General features: G+C 42.8%; 1 protein-coding gene across 12 annotated transcripts in view; it reads right to left on the bottom strand.

Annotated features, from left to right (window-relative positions):
* The window catches only part of LOC133616418 (discs large homolog 1-like protein), a 212,981-nt gene that overhangs the window by 35,947 nt on the left and 155,561 nt on the right, over positions 1-21,473 (bottom strand). For 11 of the 12 annotated variants that reach the window (XM_061975651.2, XM_061975639.2, XM_061975640.2 and 8 more), the window contains 3 exons: positions 21,198-21,330; positions 19,088-19,244; positions 18,795-18,897 (listed from right to left, as the gene is read on the bottom strand). In XM_061975651.2, coding sequence (XP_061831635.1) covers positions 18,795-18,897; positions 19,088-19,244; positions 21,198-21,330 — 393 coding nt within the window. Of the gene's footprint in view, positions 1-8,840; positions 9,220-18,794; positions 18,898-19,087; positions 19,245-21,197; positions 21,331-21,473 lie in introns of those variants that run through there. The other variant, XM_061975650.2, reaches the window with a different exon arrangement.

The following is a 21,473-nucleotide window of genomic DNA, read 5'->3' as shown; positions in this document are numbered from 1 at the left end:
CGGTTGCGGATGAGATAAATTGCCTATCCGCGCATCTCTAATATATATACATATATATATATACATATTTATATATATATATATGTATATTTATATACATATGTATATATGTATATATATACATATATATATATACATATTTATATATATGTATATTTATATACATATGTATATATGTATATATATATGTATATATAGACACACACACATATATATATATATATATATATATATATATATATGTATATATAGACACACACACACACACACACACACATATACATATATATATATATATATATATATATATATATATATATATATATATATATATATCCATCCATCCATCCATCCATCTTCTTCCACTTATCCGAGGTCGGGTCGCGGGGGCAGCAGCCTAAGCAGGGAAGCCCAGACTTTCCTCTCCCCAGCCACTTCATCCAGCTCTTCCCGGGGGATCCCGAGGCGTTCCCAGGCCAGCCGGGAGACATAGTCTTCCCAACGTGTCCTGGGTCTTCCCCGTGGCCTCCTACCGGTTGGACGTGCCCTAAACACCTCCCGAGGGAGGCGTTCGGGTGGCATCCTGACCAGATGCCCGAACCACCTCATCTGGCTCCTCTCGATGTGGAGGAGCAGTGGCTTTACTTTGAGCTCCCCTCGGATGGCAGAGCTTCTCACCCTATCTCTAAGGGAGAGCCCCGCCACCCGGCGGAGGAAACTCATTTCGGCCGCCTGTACCCGTGATCTTGTCCTTTCGGTCATAACCCAAAGCTCATGACCATAGGTAAGGATGGGAACGTAGATTGACCGGTAAATTGAGAGCTTTGCCTTCCGGCTCAGCTCCTTCTTCACCACAACGGATCGATACAGCGTCCGCATTACTGAAGATGCCACACCGATCCGCCTGTCGATCTCACGATCCACTTTTCCCTCACTCGTGAACAAGACTCCTAGGTACTTGAACTCCTCCACTTGGGGCAGGGTCTCCTCCCCAACCCGGAGATGGCACTCCACCCTTTTCCGGGCGAGAACCATGGACTCGGACTTGGAGGTGCTGATTCTCATCCCAGTCGCTTCACACTCAGCTGCGAACCGATCCAGCGAGAGCTGAAGATCCTGGCCAGATGAAGCCATCAGGACCACATCATCTGCAAAAAGCAGAGACCTAATCCTGCAGCCACCAAACCGGATCCCCTCAACGCCTTGACTGCGCCTAGAAATTCTGTCCATAAAAGTTATGAACAGAATCGGTGACAAAGGGCAGCCTTGGCGGAGTCCAACCCTCACTGGAAACGTGTCTGACTTACTACCGGCAATGCGGACCAAGTTCTGACACTGATCGTACAGGGAGCGGACAGCCACAATCAGACAGTCCGATACCCCATACTCTCTGAGCACTCCCCACAGGACCTCCCGAGGGACACGGTCAAATGCCTTCTCCAAGTCCACAAAGCACATGTAGACTGGTTGGGCAAACTCCCATGCACCCTCAAGGACCCTGCCGAGAGTATAGAGCTGGTCCACAGTTCCACGACCAGGACGAAAACCACACTGTTCCTCCTGAATCCGAGGTTCGACTATCCGGCGTAGCCTCCTCTCCAGTACACCTGAATAGACCTTACCGGGAAGGCTGAGGAGTGTGATCCCACGATAGTTGGAACACACCCTCCGGTTCCCCTTCTTAAAGAGAGGAACCACCACCCCGGTCTGCCAATCCAGAGGTACCGCCCCCGATGTCCACGCGGTGCTGCAGAGTCTTGTCAACCAAGACAGCCCCACAGCATCCAGAGCCTTAAGGAACTCCGGGCGGATCTCATCCACCCCCGGGGCCTTGCCACCGAGGAGCTTTTTAACTACCTCAGCAACCTCAGCCCCAGAAATAGAAGAGCCCACCACAAATTCCCCAGGCACTGCTTCCTCATAGGAAGACGTGTCGGTGGGATTGAGGAGGTCTTCGAAGTACTCCCTCCACCGATCCACAACATCCGCAGTCGAGGTCAGCAGAACACCATCCGCACCATACACGGTGTTGACAGTGCACTGCTTCCCCTTCCTGAGGCGGCGGATGGTGGTCCAGAATCGCTTCGAAGCCGTCCGGAAGTCGTTTTCCATGGCCTCACCGAACTCCTCCCATGTCCGAGTTTTTGCCTCCGCGACCGCTGAAGCCGCACACCGCTTGGCCTGTCGGTACCTGTCCGCTGCCTCCGGAGTCCTATGAGCCAAAAGAACCCGATAGGACTCCTTCTTCAGCTTGACGGCATCCCTCACCGCCGGTGTCCACCAACGGGTTCTAGGATTACCGCCACGACAGGCACCAACCACCTTGCGGCCACAGCTCCAATCAGCCGCCTCGACAATAGAGGTGCGGAACATGGTCCACTCGGACTCAATGTCCAGCACCTCCCTCGTGACATGTTCAAAGTTCTTCCGGAGGTGGGAATTGAAACTCTCTCTGACAGGAGACTCTGCCAGACGTTCCCAGCAGACCCTCACAATGCGTTTGGGCCTGCCAGGTCTGTCCGGCATCCTCCCCCACCATCGCAGCCAACTCACCACCAGGTGGTGATTGGTAGAAAGCTCCGCCCCTCTCTTCACCCGAGTGTCCAAAACATGAGGCCGCAAATCCGATGACACAACTACAAAGTCGATCATGGAACTGCGGCCTAGGGTGTCCTGGTGCCAAGTGCACATATGGACACCCTTATGCTTGAACATGGTGTTTGTTATGGACAATCTGTGACGGGCACAAAAGTCCAATAACAAAACACCACTCGGGTTCAGATCCGGGCGGCCATTCTTCCCAATCACACCTCTCCAGGTTTCACTGTCGTTGCCAACATGAGCGTTGAAGTCACCCAGTAGGACAAGGGAATCACCCGGGGGAGCACTTTCCAGTACTCCCTCGAGTGTATCCAAAAAGGGTGGGTACTCTGAACTGCTGTTTGGTGCGTAAGCACAAACAACAGTCAGGACCCGTCCCCCCACCCGAAGGCGGAGGGAGGCTACCCTCTCGTCCACCGGGTTGAACTCCAACGTGCAGGCTTTGAGCCGGGGGGCAACAAGAATTGCTACCCCAGCTCGTCCCCTCTCACTGCGTGCAACGCCAGTGTGGAAGAGAGTCCAACCCCTCTCGAGAGAACTGGTTCCAGAGCCCTTGCTGTGCGTCGAGGTGAGTCCGACTATATCCAGCCGGAACTTCTCTACCTCTTGCACTAGCTCAGGCTCCTTCCCCCCCAACGAGGTGACGTTCCACGTCCCAAGAGCTAGCTTATGTAGCCGAGGATCGGACCGCCAAGTGCCCTGCCTTCGGCTGCCGCCCAGCTCACACTGCACCCGACCTCTATGGCCCCTCCCATGAGTGGTGAGCCCATTGGAGGGGGGACCCACGTTGCCTCTTCGGGCTGTGCCCGGCCGGGCCCCATGGGGACAGGCCCGGCCACCAGGCGCTCGCCATCGTGCCCCAACTCCGGGCCTGGCTCCGGAGGGGGGCCCCGGTGACCCGCGTCCGGGCGAGGGAAATCTGAATCCTTGTTGTTTCATTCCCATAGAAGTCTTCGAGCTGCTCTTTGTCTGATCCCTCACCTAGGACCTGTTTGTCTTGGGAGACCCTACCAGGGGGCATGAAAGCCCCCGGACAACATAGCTCCTAGGATCATTGGGACACGCAAACTCCTCTACCATGGTAAGGTGGCAGCTCAGAGAGGAGTATATATATATATATATATATATATATATATATATATATATATATATATATATATATATATATATTAGGGCTGGGCGATATTGCCTTTTTTTAATATCGCAATATTTTAAGGCCATATCGCGATACACGATATATATCTCGATATTTTGCCTTAGCTTTGAATGAACACTTAATATATGCTACTTTTAAACTTTCATGCAGAGAAGGAAATCACAACTAAAAAAATCACTATTTTTTTCATACGGTGTTGATCTGGAAATGTTTGCCTCGGCATTTTGATGGTGTGGACGTGTGGCACCAAACGGAGATATTGGCGTGCGGAGTAAGCCCTCTTCATTGTCTAGCGGGTGACTTTTCAAATGATGCTACATATTAGCAGTGTAGCCGAGTGTCCTGGGTTCGCCTATATAGTGTACTTATCTAATAAAACTATAAACGGGAGACATTAGAGCAGGTTCGGTAGCCACCGCTTCTTTAATGTCAACATCACACACCTCCTTCCCCAACCACAAGCATCCTACGTCAACTCTGGAGGAGCAACACTCCTCCTCCATACCTAACACACTTCGGTAACTTGGGACACCCTGAACTGTTTGTTACAGCAGTAATACTACTTTTTATAGCAACGCTTTTGCCCCACACTTGACAAATTACGGTTGTCTGTTCCACATCTTCCCACTTGAAGCCAAACCACTGCCAGACGATGGACCCCGTGCTGTTTTTCTTGGGAATTAATTATTCCTTCATTTGTTACCAGATTCGCACCTTCTTTCTCTTGTATTACCGCTAGCATCACAGCTAACGTTAGCCATGCTGCTACCTCTCTGCTCGGGGAGGGCGTATACGTATGTGACGTATGACGTGACAGTATGTGACGTATGTAAGAAGGTGCACTATCCATCCATCCATTTTCTACCGCTTATTCCCTTCGGGGTCGCGGGGGGCGCTGGAGCCTATCTCAGCTACAATCGGACGGAAGGCGGGGTATACACTGGAATTGAGACCAAACAGTAAGGAGGTGAGTGACCGATCAAAGCAAAATCAGGTATTATGAAAAACAAAAGTTAAAAGCAAAAAATCAAAAGGCAAAAACATATATACATATATTAACATACACATTTACATATATGAACATATATACATATATACAGTATATATATACACATATATAGTATATATACATACAGTATATATATATATATATATATATATATATATATATATATATATATATATATATATATATATATATAATTACTTCTTTCTCTTGTATTACCGCTAGCATCACAGCTAACGTTAGCCATGCTGCTACCTCTCTGCTCGGGGAGGGCGTATACGTATGTGACGTATGACGTGACAGTATGTGACGTATGTAAGAAGGTGCGCTTGTCTGTCTGTGAGAAGGAGAGACAGGAAAGAGCGAGGCGAGCCTGTTGTGTAATGCCCGCAGCTAAAAGCAACTGCGTGAGAACGTATACTCGATATCACGATATAGTCATTTTCTATATCGCACAGAGACAAACCCGCGATATATCGCCCTGCCCTAATATATATATATATATATATATATATATATATATATATATATATTAGAGATGCGCGGATAGGCAAATATTTCATCCGCATCAGAAAGTCGTCAACCATCCGCCATCCACCCGATGTAACGTTTGAATAGAACTGCACCCGCCCGCCATCCGCCCGCACCCGCCCGTTATATCTAATATAGACGATGCAAGGCATTAGTGAGGCACCTGCCAACTACTGCGGTTTTCCCGTAATTCGTACGGTTTTCATCAACCTATTCCGGGTTACGGGTGCAGTGATAAAAAATATGGTTTTTCATTAATTAAAAAAAAAAAAGGGTGAAAACTACGCGAATTGCACCTTGTGCAGACAAGATTTTTCGATCGGACACGGAGGAATTAGCGATGTAAAAGACCACTTTGGGACAAAAAATCACAAGTCTAATGCCGTTGCTAGCGATACAAGTGGAAAACTTTCAACGTTTTTCATCGCCCAAACAGATTCTTTGGATGTGATAAATGCCGAAGTTTTATTTACGGAGGCAATAATTGAGCATGGATTTCCAATCGCACTGGCTGATCACATGGGACAGTTAAATGTTTGTAATGCAACCTTTAAAAATCATTACGCGGTGATCGCGGTCCCAAAAATAAACTTTTCTTGCATGATAATGTCCAGAAAAATTCGCTTTATATTACTATAGAGTCCTTTTAACGAAGGAGTTTGATGGTTTATCACAAACCTTAAATGAAAGAAGTCCTTTGTTCGCACCATGCACCATGTTCGATGTCCCGGTTTTATGACTGTCGTAGACGTACACAGCGTCGCAGCTCTTGCAACTCACGTAGCCAGCATTGCTGTCATCCTGATTTACAACCTCATAAAAACGAGTCCACGCTGAACTTTTCTGGCCTTTTTTTCCCCTGGTCTTTAGTATTCCCTTTTTTAGTTTGTCGCGTACCACGTTTGCTGCCGGCGTTGCCATTTTTTTTTTTCTTCTTCTGATGTGGCGTGCTGCAGGTGCCTGCTGATAAATAATTGCCTGTTTCAAAGAGTGCTGCTCGTTTTTCGTATGTGGCTAACAACATTTAACTATGTACATATGTTTCCGAATTGGTTTAACTGCCACCCGCAAAAAAATAAAAAAAAATAAAAAAATATCTCATTAATCCGCCCGACCCGACCCGCGGCGCGGATAAAATCTTATTTATTTAAATTTCATCCGCCCGATCCGCGGATAATCCGCCGAATCCGCGGTTGTGTCCGCAAACCGCGCATCTCTAATATATATATATATATATATATATATATATATATATATATATATATATATATATATATACAGTATATATATATATATATATGTATATATATAAATATGTGTGTGTGTGTGTAAGAAAAAGCCAGTCTTTTGAACGACTGTTTGAAAGGAACGGCTCCTCAAGATCCAGCTAATTTCAAAGAGCCAAAAAAAAACTCCATCCCGGGCTCAAGCAGCACTCAGAGCGGACTCAGCCACACAAAATATTTAGTTTTTTTCAATCAGGGCTGCACTTCTCCAAAATGTGCTAACTTGATGCTAATTTACAATGAATATGCCATATACCGTATTTTCCGCACCATAAGCCGCCCTGGGTTATAAGCCGCTCCTTCAATGAACGGCATATTTCAAAACTTTGTCCACCTATAAGCCGCCCCGTGTTGTAAGCCGCATCTAACTGCGCTAAAGGGAATGTCAAAAAAACAGTCAGATAGGTCAGTCAAACTTTAATAATATATTAAAAACCAGCGTGATGTGGGCGCGCATGGAGTCGTATATCAACATGGACGGAGCTGCGTGAAAAAAGCCACCCGGTCTCTTCGCGTAAACTTCCCTTAACCACTCGCTCATCTTTTCTTCATCCATCCATCCCTTCGAGTTAGCTTTTATGATGACGCCGGCTGGAAAGGTCTCTTTTGGCAAGGTCTTCCTTTTGAATATCACCATGGGTGGAAGTTTCTGGCCATTAGCATGGCAAGCTAGAACCACAGTGAAGGATGACTTCTCATTCCCTGTGGTGCGAATATTCACCGTACGTGCTCCCGTTGTATCCACAGTGCGGTTCACAGGAATATCAAAAGTCAGTGGAACCTCGTCCATGTTGATAATGTTCTCTGGCCGGATCTTTTTTTCAGCTATCTTGTTTTTACAATATGCACGGAAAGTAGCCAGCTTTTCTTGAAAGTCTTTAGGCAGTTGCTGTGAAATAGTAGTCCGTGTGCGGATGGAGAGATTGCGTCTTTTCATGAACCGGAAACCTGTCGCTTAGTAAGAGCCATTTTGTGGTCTTTACAGATGTAAACACACAAAGGAAATGAAACGTAATATCCGCGCGCTTCTTCTTCTTCTACGGGGGCGGGTGGTTGCTCTCAGTAGAAGAAGAAGCGCTTCCTCTTCTATGGGGGCGGGTGCTTACCTTGGCGGTTGCTTGCGTAGAAGAAGAAGCACTTCCTCTTCTACGGGGAAAAAAGATGGCGGCTGTTTACCGTAGTTGCGAGACCGAAACTTTATGAAAATGAATCTTAATATTAATCCATATATAAAGCGCACCGGGTTATAAGCCGCACTGTCAGCTTTTGAGTAAATTTGTGGTTTTTAGGTGCGGCTAATAGTGCGGAAAATACGGTACATGCTTCTGATTAGCATTAGGGATTTTACATGACGATTTCAAATCCTCCAAATTTGGTAATAACAACTACAATTAAGGTGCACGTTACTTTGCTGGTATGTAATAAGTGCAATACTTACAGTATAGACACTTTGTAGGGCGCAACATAATACTAGACTACATTCAATTCATGGAAAAGACTACTTCCTAGCTAGGCTACACACCATGGTTTAAACACTACTGCCACCTAAATGTCTTGGAATTGCATCGGCATCTGTTTGTCACAGAGCACTTTTTCTCCAGATAGTGTTGAGGGATTAGGACAGAAACTGATTAAATAGTGAATATTGAAGTGAGACCAAAAAGTAAGAAGGTGAGTGACCGATCAAAGCAAAATCAGGTATTTTGAAAAAGTTAAAAGCAAAAGCAAAAAAATCAAAAGGCAAAAACATTGTGGCAGTAGAAAACACAAAGACAAATTAGATGCTGCTAAACAAAAATGTTTAAGCTGTACTGGTCATTGTGTTCAGAAATGAATCATCATGTTTTAAGTTTAGTGGTTTATTAGGTTGTGGTTCTAACAGTCTAATAAGTCTATATCACTTTTGGTTTTGCAGGTAAACCAGAGGACCAGATCAAAATAATGCTGTACATGTGATGTTTATATTCCCAACAATTTCTCTACATCAATGATTATTTTAGCCACTGGACCATAGACAGTAGGGTATGTTATCTGCATGCTGCACAACTGCTCAGAAGACATGTAACATGGCATTCACATTCCAACTGAGTTTTTTTTGTTGTTGTCTAAAACTGAACATAAGGGTACAACTAAATGCAGAAGTAAAGGTATAGTGAGTCTTGCTAAGACGAATACAGCCATGTAAAAACTGCAGTCAGGATGGTAGCCATTGAGTTAGTTCAGCTTTTGTCGCTTTCAACTCCGTCTCCGCTGTACTCACATGCTGGTAGCAGACTCAGCTTCCGTGCACTATGATGCTGAGGTGGCTGTTAGATCAGTGTCAGTGCATTGAGGAGTGCAAGAGTCCCGGGATGCGAATGTGAGGCGACGCGTGAGAGAGCGTAGAAGTGTGCATTAAAGTGTTCAGGGAAGCGCCACATGTGTGCAATCCTGACGAGACAGATACTGTGTGCGAGTAACTAAGCAGGAAAAAGTGTATGTGTGTGCATGCAAAATCCAGTCCAGTGCTGCTCGGCTGCAACAGAAACAACAGATGCTAACTCTCTCTACTGTGCGCTCTCCTTCGCTGGTGTTGCTCCTCCCACTATGACAGCAGCTTGCTTTAAGGCAGACACACAAACACACCCACACCCACACACATGCACACGCTGTTTCCTCAGGTCACTCATGCAGCAGAAAGAGGAGGTGATGCCAGGCCCTCCTGCCCTACTTTGGCCTAAGGAATCAGGCTAACCACCCACACACATTACAGTAAAGCTTGACTAAGCATTATTTATTTATTTATTTTTAATTGGTTTGGGGGCGGGTGATAATTAATAGTAATAATAATAATAATAATAATAATAATAATAATAATAATAATAATAATAATAATTAGCTTTATTGTCTCCGAGGAGAAATTTGTCTTGGGCATCAAAACACAGCGTTTTACATACATACATACATACATACATACAGTTCATCTGAAAATACAGTGACGACAGTGAACAGTGTGCAGGTATATCAGTTAGTTATGAGATCACACATTACACTCCCCCCGTATTGCGCACCTCCCTTATTGCACTATCCCAATATTGCACTCCTTATTATTGCATCCGGTTATTACAGTAGTTTTTTATTGTTAAGTCCTTTGATTACCAGTGGGACAAAGGAAAATCTATACCCGTTGAGTTTGTATCAATCAATCAATCAATGTTTACTTAAATAGCCCTAAATCACAAGTGTCTCAATATATGTATGTTGCAGTGACGTGCGGTCACTGGAGGCCATCATGGAAAGAAAAAAAAATGTAAAAAGAAAAAAAATGAATTAAATTGTTATGTGTATTCAGTGTTTATACTATAAAGTTATTTTCCATTTAACTTCACCAGTTTTAGATTATTTTTATTCAAAATCGCTGAATTTTCACATTTGCCGTTCAAATACTGAGAAGAGACGGTGCGGTGATCAGCAGCCAGTTGAGGCACGTCACTCAGTTGTGCCTCAACATGGATTGCGGACTCGGCTAACTGCTGGCCTGCTGTGCAGTGAGACCGTATTGCTATATGAATTATATTATACATTTCCATAGTTTAGTTAGCTGAGGTATATAATGTACAGTGTATTTTGTCACCAACTGTATGTGTGTAAGTATTTCTTGTGCTGAGCAATCATAAAACTGCTGCGAAGTCGCACTGTGTGAGGCTCGCAGTAATCCCGCCTCCTGGTGCCGGTTAATGCACCCCCCGACGGGAGCGCCACACCAACCAAAGCCCACACCCAAACCCTCCACGTGCGAGACCGAATCCACCCAAAAAAAGTCACTTAACAAGAAGCCAAAAAATGCAAAAACAACAATGCTCGCGCCGGAGGAACCGTGAACGACTGCAGGGACACAACATTAGGTACACCTGCAGACTGCAGCACGGATTTCATATTTCATTCATTCACAACTCCTCCAACACGAACACCACTGTTCCCGCACTTATAAGTAAAGGTAAGACCATAATAAAGTTTTTTTAATTAAATGTGCTTTTTTGTGTGCTACAGTTTGTATGTGTAAAGTTAAAGTTTAGTTAAAGTACCAATGATTGTCACACACACACACTAGGTGTGGTGAAACTTGTCCTCTGCATTTGACCCCCCTGGGAGGTGAGGGGAGCAGTGGGCAGCAGCGGCGCCGCGCCCGAGAATAATTTTTGGTGATTTAACCCCCAATTCCAAGCCTTGATGCTGAGTGCCAAGCAGGGAAGAATGCTGGTATGAGCTTTTAAACATAACCCGTTAACTGCTGCCAATCAAATGGTGAATAAGATACTCTTTAGGGTTCATATGTTTGTAAATCTGACTGTGATGAAGTCAGTGCCTCACCAGCCATGAACCTCACCGCACGTCACTGGTATGTTGCTGTTCTGTACCATTTACCATTTGGCATCAACACAATTTCACTATGAAGTATGTGGTGTGGGTCACGGGTAGGGATGATGTTTGATAAGAAATTATCGAGTTCGAGCCCATTATCGAATCCTCTTATCGAACCGATTCCTTATCGATTCTCTTATCGAATCCAGATAGGTTGTTGTATATGGAAAAAAACACAATATTTCGTTTAACAAAAGCTCACTTTTATTTTATAAGAAAAAAATAAAATAAAATAAATAAATAAATATTGACTGTTACCCCCCTAAAAAAAAAAATAAAAAAAAATATTGACTGTTGTTACCCAAAGTATATTAAGTGGGATTTTTCAGAAAAACAAATATATACAGTAACACAAAAACAACCTGTCTCTGTGGTCACTATAGGTGTATAAATAATAGTATAGTGTTAAATAAAATCAGTCCCTTAGGCACAAAACTGAAAATAATACAGCTCTCCAAAAAGTGCACTTCTGCTGCTATTGGAACATACTAACTACACACACAATGACACTAAGAACACCACAGTCATCAATCAACAATTCTTCCGCCCTTACATGAGAGCAAAGCATGGCAATAATTGCATATTGCCTGTTCTGCCCTCACTATACGTGTTGAGGTTATGCAGCTTGGCAGACAGCTAACAAACAATCCAAAGCAGATTCATCCATTTAGGCTCTTTATTGTTGTTGATCTTGCTTTGTCTTTTCCTATCTTTACTTTTGTCTTGCACTGGACTGTTATTTTTATTTTTTTAAACTGAAATACACACAATGACAAATGTATAAGTTATGTGATTCCATTAACATACTGAAATGTAATACACAATATGTAAATATTAGCTTCACACAAATATACAGTACTATCATCAAACAAATACTTCTGAGCGTTGAAACTATTTTGATGGTGGAAATACACGACTGGCAGCCATTTTAAGTCCTCAAAACATCTATTGAAACAGAGCACAAAAAAATCGTTTTTCAATAAACATCTTAGTATCAAACTTAAACACTTTCCACCTTAATATTGAGTTACATAAACAAGTTAAACAGTTTACTTACAGACTTATCTTTTCCAAGGCTTGTAAGAGCTAACACAACTTGTCTACTTCTCAATTGTCTCAACTCGGAAGTGCCCAAACTAATGACGCGTAGTATTTTCATATCGCCACAAGGTGTCAGTAAGGGGTCTACAATCAAATGGGCATAACATTGCAGGTCCCACAGGGCATTTCCTGTACATGGGAAGGGATTCGTTCCCAGGGATTCGAATAAAGAACCAACTCTTTTTCTTTACTATAGTGGCCTCGATAACGGCAACCGGTTCTCAAAAAGGGATTCGAGTCCATGGAATTGGTTCTTTTCTTATCGAACAAAGAACCAACTCTTTTTCTTTACTATAGTGGCCTCGATAACGGCAACCGGTTCTCAAAAAGGGATTTGAGTCCATGGAATTGGTTCTTTTCTTATCGAACAACCGGGAGAACCGATTTCGAACATCATCCCTAGTCACGGGTGATTTTAAGACCCTGCTTGTCGAATATTTCTTGAAGAGAACTAGGGGGCTGCATGCCAGCCCTATTGATAAGGTTTTGAAGTTGGGTTTTGAGTTTGACAGACAGATTTCCAAACCATGTGGAGATGCCATAACGGATGACAGATTCAATGTTTGCTTTATAAAACAACATCATGATATTGCGTGCCACAACGTGGACCCTGAGCCTCCTTAGAAAGTGCAGACGCTGGTTAACACAGCAAACAGAGTCAACTTGGTTGGCCCAAGTTAACTGAGAATCAATCAATCAATTAACTACTCAATATTGCAACAGGCTGTCTAATGTAAAAACACTATAAGCTGCAATTGTCTCAACATTTTTGAAGTGGTTCATTCATTACGTTGGCATAATACTTTTTCTTTTTTCTATGATCCATCCATCCATCCATTTTCCCTTTCGGGGTCGCGGGGGTGCTGGAGCCTATCTCAGCTGCATTCAGGCGGTATGTAGGGTACACCCTGGACAAGTTGCCACCTCATCACAGGGCCAACACAGATAGACAGACAACACTCACACTCACATTCACAGACTAGGGCCAATTTAGTGTTGCCCATCAACCTATCCCCAGTTGCATGTCTTTGGAGATGGAAGGAAGCCGGAGTACCCAGAGGGAACCCACACAGTCACGGGGAAAACAGGCAAACTCCACACAGAAAGATCCCGGGTCCTGGGTTCCATCCTGGGGTCAGGATGGAACCCAGGACCTTTGTATTGTGAAGCACACGCACATCCATGCGTCGTAATTGGATGCGTTAACATAAAAGCATGCAGTGAGATCATGTCCAAACCCTCCTGATTATGCCTCAAACAGTTTTCACAGAGCAATCTTGACAATTTCACCAAACAAGAAGTTTCCTTGGTCATTGATCATTAAGTCCCACTTTCAATAACATCAGTGCGTTCTTACAAGAACATATAAGGCAAAATAGAGAATGTTATAGAGCAAACGAGAAGAAACAATACAGATGAGGAGCACATGGGAAAACAGAGAAAAAGACAAGGGGGAGGGGTGATGACAAGGACTAATGGCTCGGAGGCGCACATTAATTCAATCTCTCTATCCCTTCATTTACCTCTACGATCTTTGGTCCTCTTCTCTCCCACTGTTTCCTCCCTTGTGCCCTCCCTGTTTTGCATAATGCAGGAAGCGTGCAAGCCACCCAAATGTCCCTTTTTTATCTTTAGATTGTGAGCATTGCACCAGTACTCTATGTGCTTCTCGTTGTTTTTATCGACTAATTCTTCTTCCCGCAAGCGTAGGGCAGGGGTGAAAAACAAATGTCACGAGAGGCACATGCACCTCTAATGCATGTCTAAATACAAGCGGATGACACACAGTTTTCTCAATGCACTCTGTTCAACAAACAGAGTGCATTGAGAAAACTGCAGTGTCATCATTTAGTTAGTACAGTGCCTCATCCACAATTGAGATGTAGAAAGAAAGGACACAAATCGGAAAGCATGAAATCATTTTAAATAATCCTTAGCAGTCATCTTGTCAAGTGAACAGCTTTGGCAGAAAATATTTCCACAACTTAGTGTGTGAAAGCAAAGATGAGCTCTTCAGTTAATCATCAAATTAATGGCTGCGCACAAGCACGCGCAATCACACACACTCTCAGTCTAATAGTCGTACTACCAGAAGTGTACAGCTAATCCTCAGTGCAGCACCTCAGTATTACTGCTGACAGACATGGACTGCGTGTGTACATTGCACGGCAATGACAGTTGTGTGTAATCCCAGTGACAAACACTGCCGTCAAACTGAGACATCATTGCTCTTATACTTGGTTTAAAGGCCTACTGAAACCCACTACTACCAACCACGCAGTCTGATAGTTTATATATCAATGATGAAATCTTAACATTGCAACACATGCCAATGTATTGGGTTAGCTTACTAAAGTGCAATTTTAAATTTCGCGCGAAATATCCTGCTGAAAACGTCTCGGTATGATGACGCCTGCGCGTGACGTCACGGATTGTAGAGGACATTTTGGGACAGCATGGTGGCCAGCTATTAAAGGCCTACTGAAATGCGATTTTCTTATTTAAACGGGGATAGCAGGTTCATTCTATGTGTCATACTTGATCATTTTGGGATATTGCCATATTTTTGGGAAAGGATTTAGTAGAGAACATCGACGATAAAGTTCGCAACTTTTGGTCGCTGATAAAAAAGCCTTGCCTGTACCGGAAGTAGCAGACGAGTAGCGTGACGTCACAGGTTGTGGAGCTCCTCACATCTGCACATTGTTAACAATCATGGCCACCAGCAGCGAGAGCGATTCGGACCGAGAAAGTGACGATTTTCCCATTAATTTGAGCGAGGATGAAAGATTTGTGGATGAGGAAAGTGAGAGTGAAGGACTAGAAGGCAGTGGGAGCGATTCAGATAGGGAAGATGCTGTGAGAGGCGGGTGGAATTTTGCGATGAAAACAGACGACTTAATAGCTGGCCACCATGCTGTCCCAAAATGTCCTCTACAATCCGTGACGTCACACGCAGGCGTCATCATACCGAGACGTTTTCAGCAGGATATTTCGCGCGAAATTTAAAATTGCACTTTAGTAAGCTAACCCGGCCATATTGGCATGTGTTGCAATGTTAAGATTTCATCATTGATGTATAAACTATCTGACTGCTTGGTCAGTAGTAGTGGGTTTCAGTAGGCCTTTAAGTCGTCTGTTTTCATCGCAAAATTCTACAGTATTCTGGACATCTGTGTTGGTGAATCTTTTGCAATTTGTTCAATGAACAATGTAGACAGCAAAGAAGAAAGCTGTAGGTGGGAAGCGGTGTATTGCGGCAGGTGTTGTGCCGGATAACGCACCCCCGCCGTAGAATGCACCCCCTGACTGTTGTGCCGGATAACACAGCCAGTGTTTCATTGTTTACATTCCCGGAAGATGACAGTCAAGCTTTACCATTGGCCTGTGGAGAACTGGGACAACAGAGACTCTTACCAGGAGGACTTTGAGTTGGATACGCAGACGCGGTACCGTGAGTACGCATGCAGCTGCGGCTTCCAAACATTTGATCGCTTGCCCGTACGTGCGTGCCGCTATGTGCATGTCACGTACGTAACTTTGGGGACTTTGGGGAAATATATGTGCTGTATGAACTTTGGGGAGGTGAACGGTACTTTGGGCTGTGGGATTGAGTGTGTTGTGCAGGTGTTTGAGTTGTATTGGCGGGTTATATGGACGGGAGGGGGGAGGTCTTTGTTATGCGGGATTAATTTGTGGCATATTAAATATAAGCCTGGTTGTGTTGTGGCTAATAGAGTATATATATATATGTCTTGTGTTTATTTACTGTTTTAGTCATTCCCAGGTGAATATCGGGTCCCACCCGCCTCTCACAGCATCTTCCCTATCTGAATCGCTCCCACTGCCCTCTAGTCCTTCACTCTCACTTTCCTCATCCACGAATCTTTCATCCCCGCTCAAATTAATGGGGAAATCGTCGCTTTCTCGGTCCGAATCGCTTTCGCTGCTGGTGGCCATGATTGTAAACAATGTGCAGATGTGAGGAGCTCCACAACCTGTGAAGTCACGCTACTCGTCTGCTACTTCTGGTACAGGCAAGGCTTTTTTTATCAGCGACCAAAAGTTGCGAACTTTATCGTCGATGTTCTCTACTAAATCCTTTCAGCAAAAATATGGCAATATCGCGAAATGATCAAGTATGACACATAGAATGGACCTGCTATCACCGTTTAAATAAGAAAATCGCTCCTTTAAAATGATCACCTTATTACATATGGTCTAATATTTACGACATTACATTTCCATACTCCCCCAGGGACACCAAGTGTTGAAAAACAGAAGTCTCTAGATCAGGGGTGTCAAACTCATTTAAACTCAAGGGCCACATGGAGGAAAATCTATTTCCAAGTGGGCCGTAATGGTAAAATCATTGCTTTATAACTTTAAAATAAAGACAACTCGAGGTTGTTTACTTTGGACAAAAATTGAAAAAGCACATTATAAATACCTACAAATCACAAATAATCCTCTGGACAAAACACTTAAAGTTTGTTGAACATTCTCAGGAAATTGGTGCAGTTTCAAAAACACAATGAGCTTAGTGTATCTACAAAGCCAGGATTAAACTTAAAGTCACAGTCTTTCTCGGATTGAACAAAAAATACAACATGTAAACTCTTCTCGGTATCAAATACCTCCTTTGTCATGTCCACGTATCAATCCAGAGCTAACTCAACAAATCATAAGAATTGGGGGCAAAAACTATTCAAAAGGGTTAAGTTCACTTTTCTTGTGTTTGACAGAGACATTTTGGGGCAACGAGGGTGCCAAACAACGATGTATTCTAAGCAGAAGCCATAAAACGGCAGGTTTTAAGTTTCATGTGGGTCGAGGAGGAGCCACAGTCATCCTTTACTGTGCACCTCTTGCTTGGCCCCAGTATAAACCGTTTCCTTGCCTCACAGAATCGCTATTGTGATATCCAGTGGACACATTTAGAACAGCAGTTTCTTTCGTAAAAAAAAAAAGCAGCTACTTTTTATAATTTACAAACTTATCGCTCGGGCCGGATAAAACCTGTTCGCGGGCCGTAGGTTTGACACCACGGCTCTAGATTCTACTTTTCGTCTGATTTTAGACACTAGAAATTGGCATATCAGCATACCTACACACCAATCAGTCAAAACACATGCAGCATTAAGGCTTTACATAAGCCAACATGCTTCACTTGCTGAACAGAACACACACACGCACCCACAGACTGATGACATTAACTCCGTGTCATGCTGCACTGTGTTTGATGACAGCAGGTAATGTTCCTAATATAACCTGCACAAAGAAACAAACACAGTATGAAGCACACTTTTTCCACAACTAATGGAGGTTATTTGAGGGGACTCTCCATGTGTGTTTATGTGTGATGGAAACAGAGGGTGCACCGCAGGTCACTTCTCAGTGATGCTACGGGAACCGGACAAACATGGACGTCAGATGGACACACCCATTACTTGCACCCCAACACCCAGCGTGGACAGAAGGCTTAAGAAAGAGCTTGTTCAGCATTCACCAGTGTGCGTTATGGAAGAGTCACAACACAGACAAGCCTTCATATGCAAAATGAAACAATTTAAATAAGTTATAGCAAGGAGGGTGTAAGGAGGCGGCCCGAATTCAACTCAAAACTTGGGAGACAAACATCCCTTTTGGCTATTGAGCTGGTAGCTCGCAATTTTAGTTCAGTAAAACTTGTGAGGCTGACATTTTTGCAGCAAATTCTTAAAAACACTATACAGTGCTGTTATAGAGGTAATCTCTGACTAGCTTTTTTTTTTGCAAAAAGTCCTAAAAACAGCTCCTGTCACTGAAAAAAAAAATTGACCAAAATCAAATGTCTACTGTACAGGACGCTGGTTCTCAGGAATATACAAAATAACATTAATAGTGAACGAAAAAGTCCGGCTCCCGGGCCATTAGCTTTCTGGAAATGTGGCCCTCAAAACACTTTATTTGAATACACATACACCTACAGACTGGAGAGTACAGTGTATGACCAAGAAAATACTAGCAGATTAAATAAAAATGAATTTGAAATCAAATCATAATCTATCTTGGGCTACATTATCAATGCCTTGTCTTTCAGACATTCAGCACTACATATCACTTTCCAGCTTTACCAGCCCTTACCATCTTTGTTCTCTGTATCACCTCTCTAAATAAATAATACATAGCTAATGGCTCCACTGCAAGTCAATAGCCACGGAACCAGACATAGTTTATACTGCACGAGTGGTGCAGTATAAGGTGCTTGCATGCACGTCTATGTAAGCGATATTTTCAGGACCCCCAATGCAACAGCATCCCATTAGCTGAGGCTCACTTGTCAGTTATAACCCGGTTGCCTAGGTTACAGGCTTGTCAGTCACCCAGCAAACGAATACCCAGGTTGAAGCATGTTGAGACACATATAATTGTGTGGTGTATCTTTCAGCGTACACAGTAAGTTATTGAACACCCAGCCATCACCTGTTACACAGCTAATATTTTTCAGTTTGTTATCTGTGTATGTCAGAAAATTTGTTGTGGACTTTAGCCCAATTGTGACTGTGAAAAACTGGCCCATGTCACAGACACATAGGAACTGTTTTAATCCATGAAAATAACTTCATAATATGCCAACTTCTTTCAAACCTCCTCTTTACTTTTACACCCGTACTTAACAAAGATGCATGTAACTTTTTTTCAATTGGCAACTTAATATGGAATCACTCACCTTCTGGTCTATACTGTGCAACAATAGTGACAGTTTGTCCCGCGTTCTTTAGAGCTGCAGCTGCCTGCTCATGTGTTGCACTAGACAGGTCTACCCCATTCACCTAGATCCACAGACACATATTTTCATGTCAAATGAGAAGACATGTGTTGCTACTATATGATAGAATTAAATGCATCATAAAAAACAAATCTCAACAGGAGCTTTAAAATAATAGCACTGGCATATTGTTCTAACTGCAATATCGTTAAACCATGATGTTAGTTGATATGTATTTACTGTATAAAACATACTGAGAGGATTCGATCTCCCTTGTGAAGTTCCCCACATAGATCAGCAGGACCACCAGCCAGAATGAAGGAGATGAAGATTCCTTCTCCATCTTCCCCTCCAACGATGTTGAAACCGAGACCTGTAGATCCTCTGTGGAGGATCAGACGCCTGGGTTCCCTGGAGAAAATGATACTTTATATATTAATATTTTTTAAACACAATTAAATGTGTCTATGATTTAAAGTGTAACAATACACTAAAACATGACAATATAGATGAGGGTATAATGATAACAGACTAAATGTATTTATTTTCTATAAGTATAATTCTAAATCTATCTTAATTATTACAGGATTTGAAGAAGCATGGGCATTCTTCAATCTTCACATTGCCCAGTAGATGTCAGTATTTTATCATGTTTTATTTTGTGGCAGTGCTATTTACGCACAACGACAGACATTCGCCTCTCAACATCTAAAACACTAATTTAAAAAAAAGAAAATAACAAGAGTTAAAAGGACACCTGTTCTTCTTGCAGGCTGTAATATTATACTAAAATTATTCAAACCCCAGTTATAATTATATGTACTTTTGAAAATGTAAAACATTGAACACATGGCAAATTTCAATAGATAGTGACAACTTGTAATCATAGCTGTGTTGAGCTATCTAAATTGTGTGGTTTTTTTGCTTCCTTGAAAAACTAATGTAAGTTCGTAATCTTTGCAAAAAAATATAATTTACAGTGGGGGTTGAATAATATTGAGCACAACTCTACATATTTTACACCAGTCATTCTATATGCTATAAATGACAGTATTCATATGTAAAAACTGCATGTGGTTATGAAACAACTTTAATGTGATGCTGGTCTTACAAAAGTGATACTGTACAATATACATGTACAGTACAAGGTTGGATTATCTGTAGTTTCAGTGAGCTGAAAAACTAAATTTTTTTGGTGCTGTTAAATTTTTTTTTTCTTGAATCGGACTAATCACAATTTTTAATTTAGATTCATATATAGTGTGTATGCATTGACTGGATCACTGACCATATAACAACCCGTACCGCCTTTTGGGTAACCATCCACTGTTAATGTAAAGTTACATGTATGCTCAAATTGCGTAATTCATCTGCACATATCCATGATTAAAGCCCGATTTTTTTTACCACAATTTTTTTTATGCAGTGTGCTCCATGGCATAAAGAAATCGGAGTTCAGTCAAAATATCCAACTTAAAAGAGAACAGATTGAACGCTTGTGTAACAGTGGTCATTCCGCAGAGTCAATTCCCACACACAACGGGCTCAAACCAGCGACCAAAAATCCCTACTAATTGAGAGTTAAGTCGAGCAGCGGTAGCCAGTGAGCTAAAAACCATGGACTGTCAACTAATTTCCCAGCGCAGCTCTTAAGGCGACGGGAAGTGAGGTTTATACAACGTACTATTGCACAGCAACAGTAGCTGGGATCTATTACACTGTTTATTGAAACAAACATTTAAAAAAAAAAATTTGCAGCCAAAAACGTTAAAATGTGCAAGTTCGTTGGATTGTTCAGCAGTGACGTGACAGTCTGATAACCAGGGAGACAAGATAAAAGAGGACATACGGTGGATACAAACAGACCGAGACTCAAAAAAAGGGCAGACATAAAAAATGACCATCCTGCAGTCAGTCTGCAGCTTATCAGATTTATTATACTCCAAACATTCTGATTGGCCATAAGGATTATGACGAAAGGAGTCATATTCTCGTAACCACGGTGACGCCAATTGAGTGACAAGGATTGTGATAGGCTGTAATCCTTCCATTAAAATGGATTAAAGACAGTAGAGCAGCACTGAGAGTGTATGTGCATGTGTGTATGTATGTGACCTCAGTTTACATGCCAGATAAAAATTTGGATTGCCATCTGCCAAACACACACACACACACACACACACACAAGTCCACGCACCACCACAGCCCAGTTAGCAGGGCGGACAGAGGTCAGGCAGTAAATTTGGGCTCTCTAGGAGAGAAATTACATGTCCTTAACAACACTAAATCATTTTGTTGTTTTGTTGTGAAATAAATGCAGCCTTTTCTCGTTCATATGTACGGTAGATTAATACTGTTACTTACCTTGTGACATCATCATCTACAGTCATGGACCTGGGCATTGGCGAGTATCTGGGTGTGGTCAGTGGGGCAGGGCTCACAGACTGGCTCCCGCTCATGTAGGGACTTATGTGGTTGTCCTGATGCGGGGGATAGGCTGGGAAAAAACAAAACAAAAACAAGTCTCTTCTCAACAAGCTTTCATATAGTTTAATTGTTGGTCCATTTTGTGTGGTCATCCTCATAAATGAACCGCTTAGAACTTCTGCAGTGCACTTGTAGTGAAATAAAAGGTACTTT

Source organism: Nerophis lumbriciformis, linkage group LG14 (assembly GCF_033978685.3).
Source record: "Nerophis lumbriciformis linkage group LG14, RoL_Nlum_v2.1, whole genome shotgun sequence".
Taxonomy (NCBI): domain Eukaryota; kingdom Metazoa; phylum Chordata; class Actinopteri; order Syngnathiformes; family Syngnathidae; genus Nerophis; species Nerophis lumbriciformis.
Note: the sequence above shows the minus strand (reverse complement) of the source record. Positions and strands in the feature narration are given on the sequence as shown.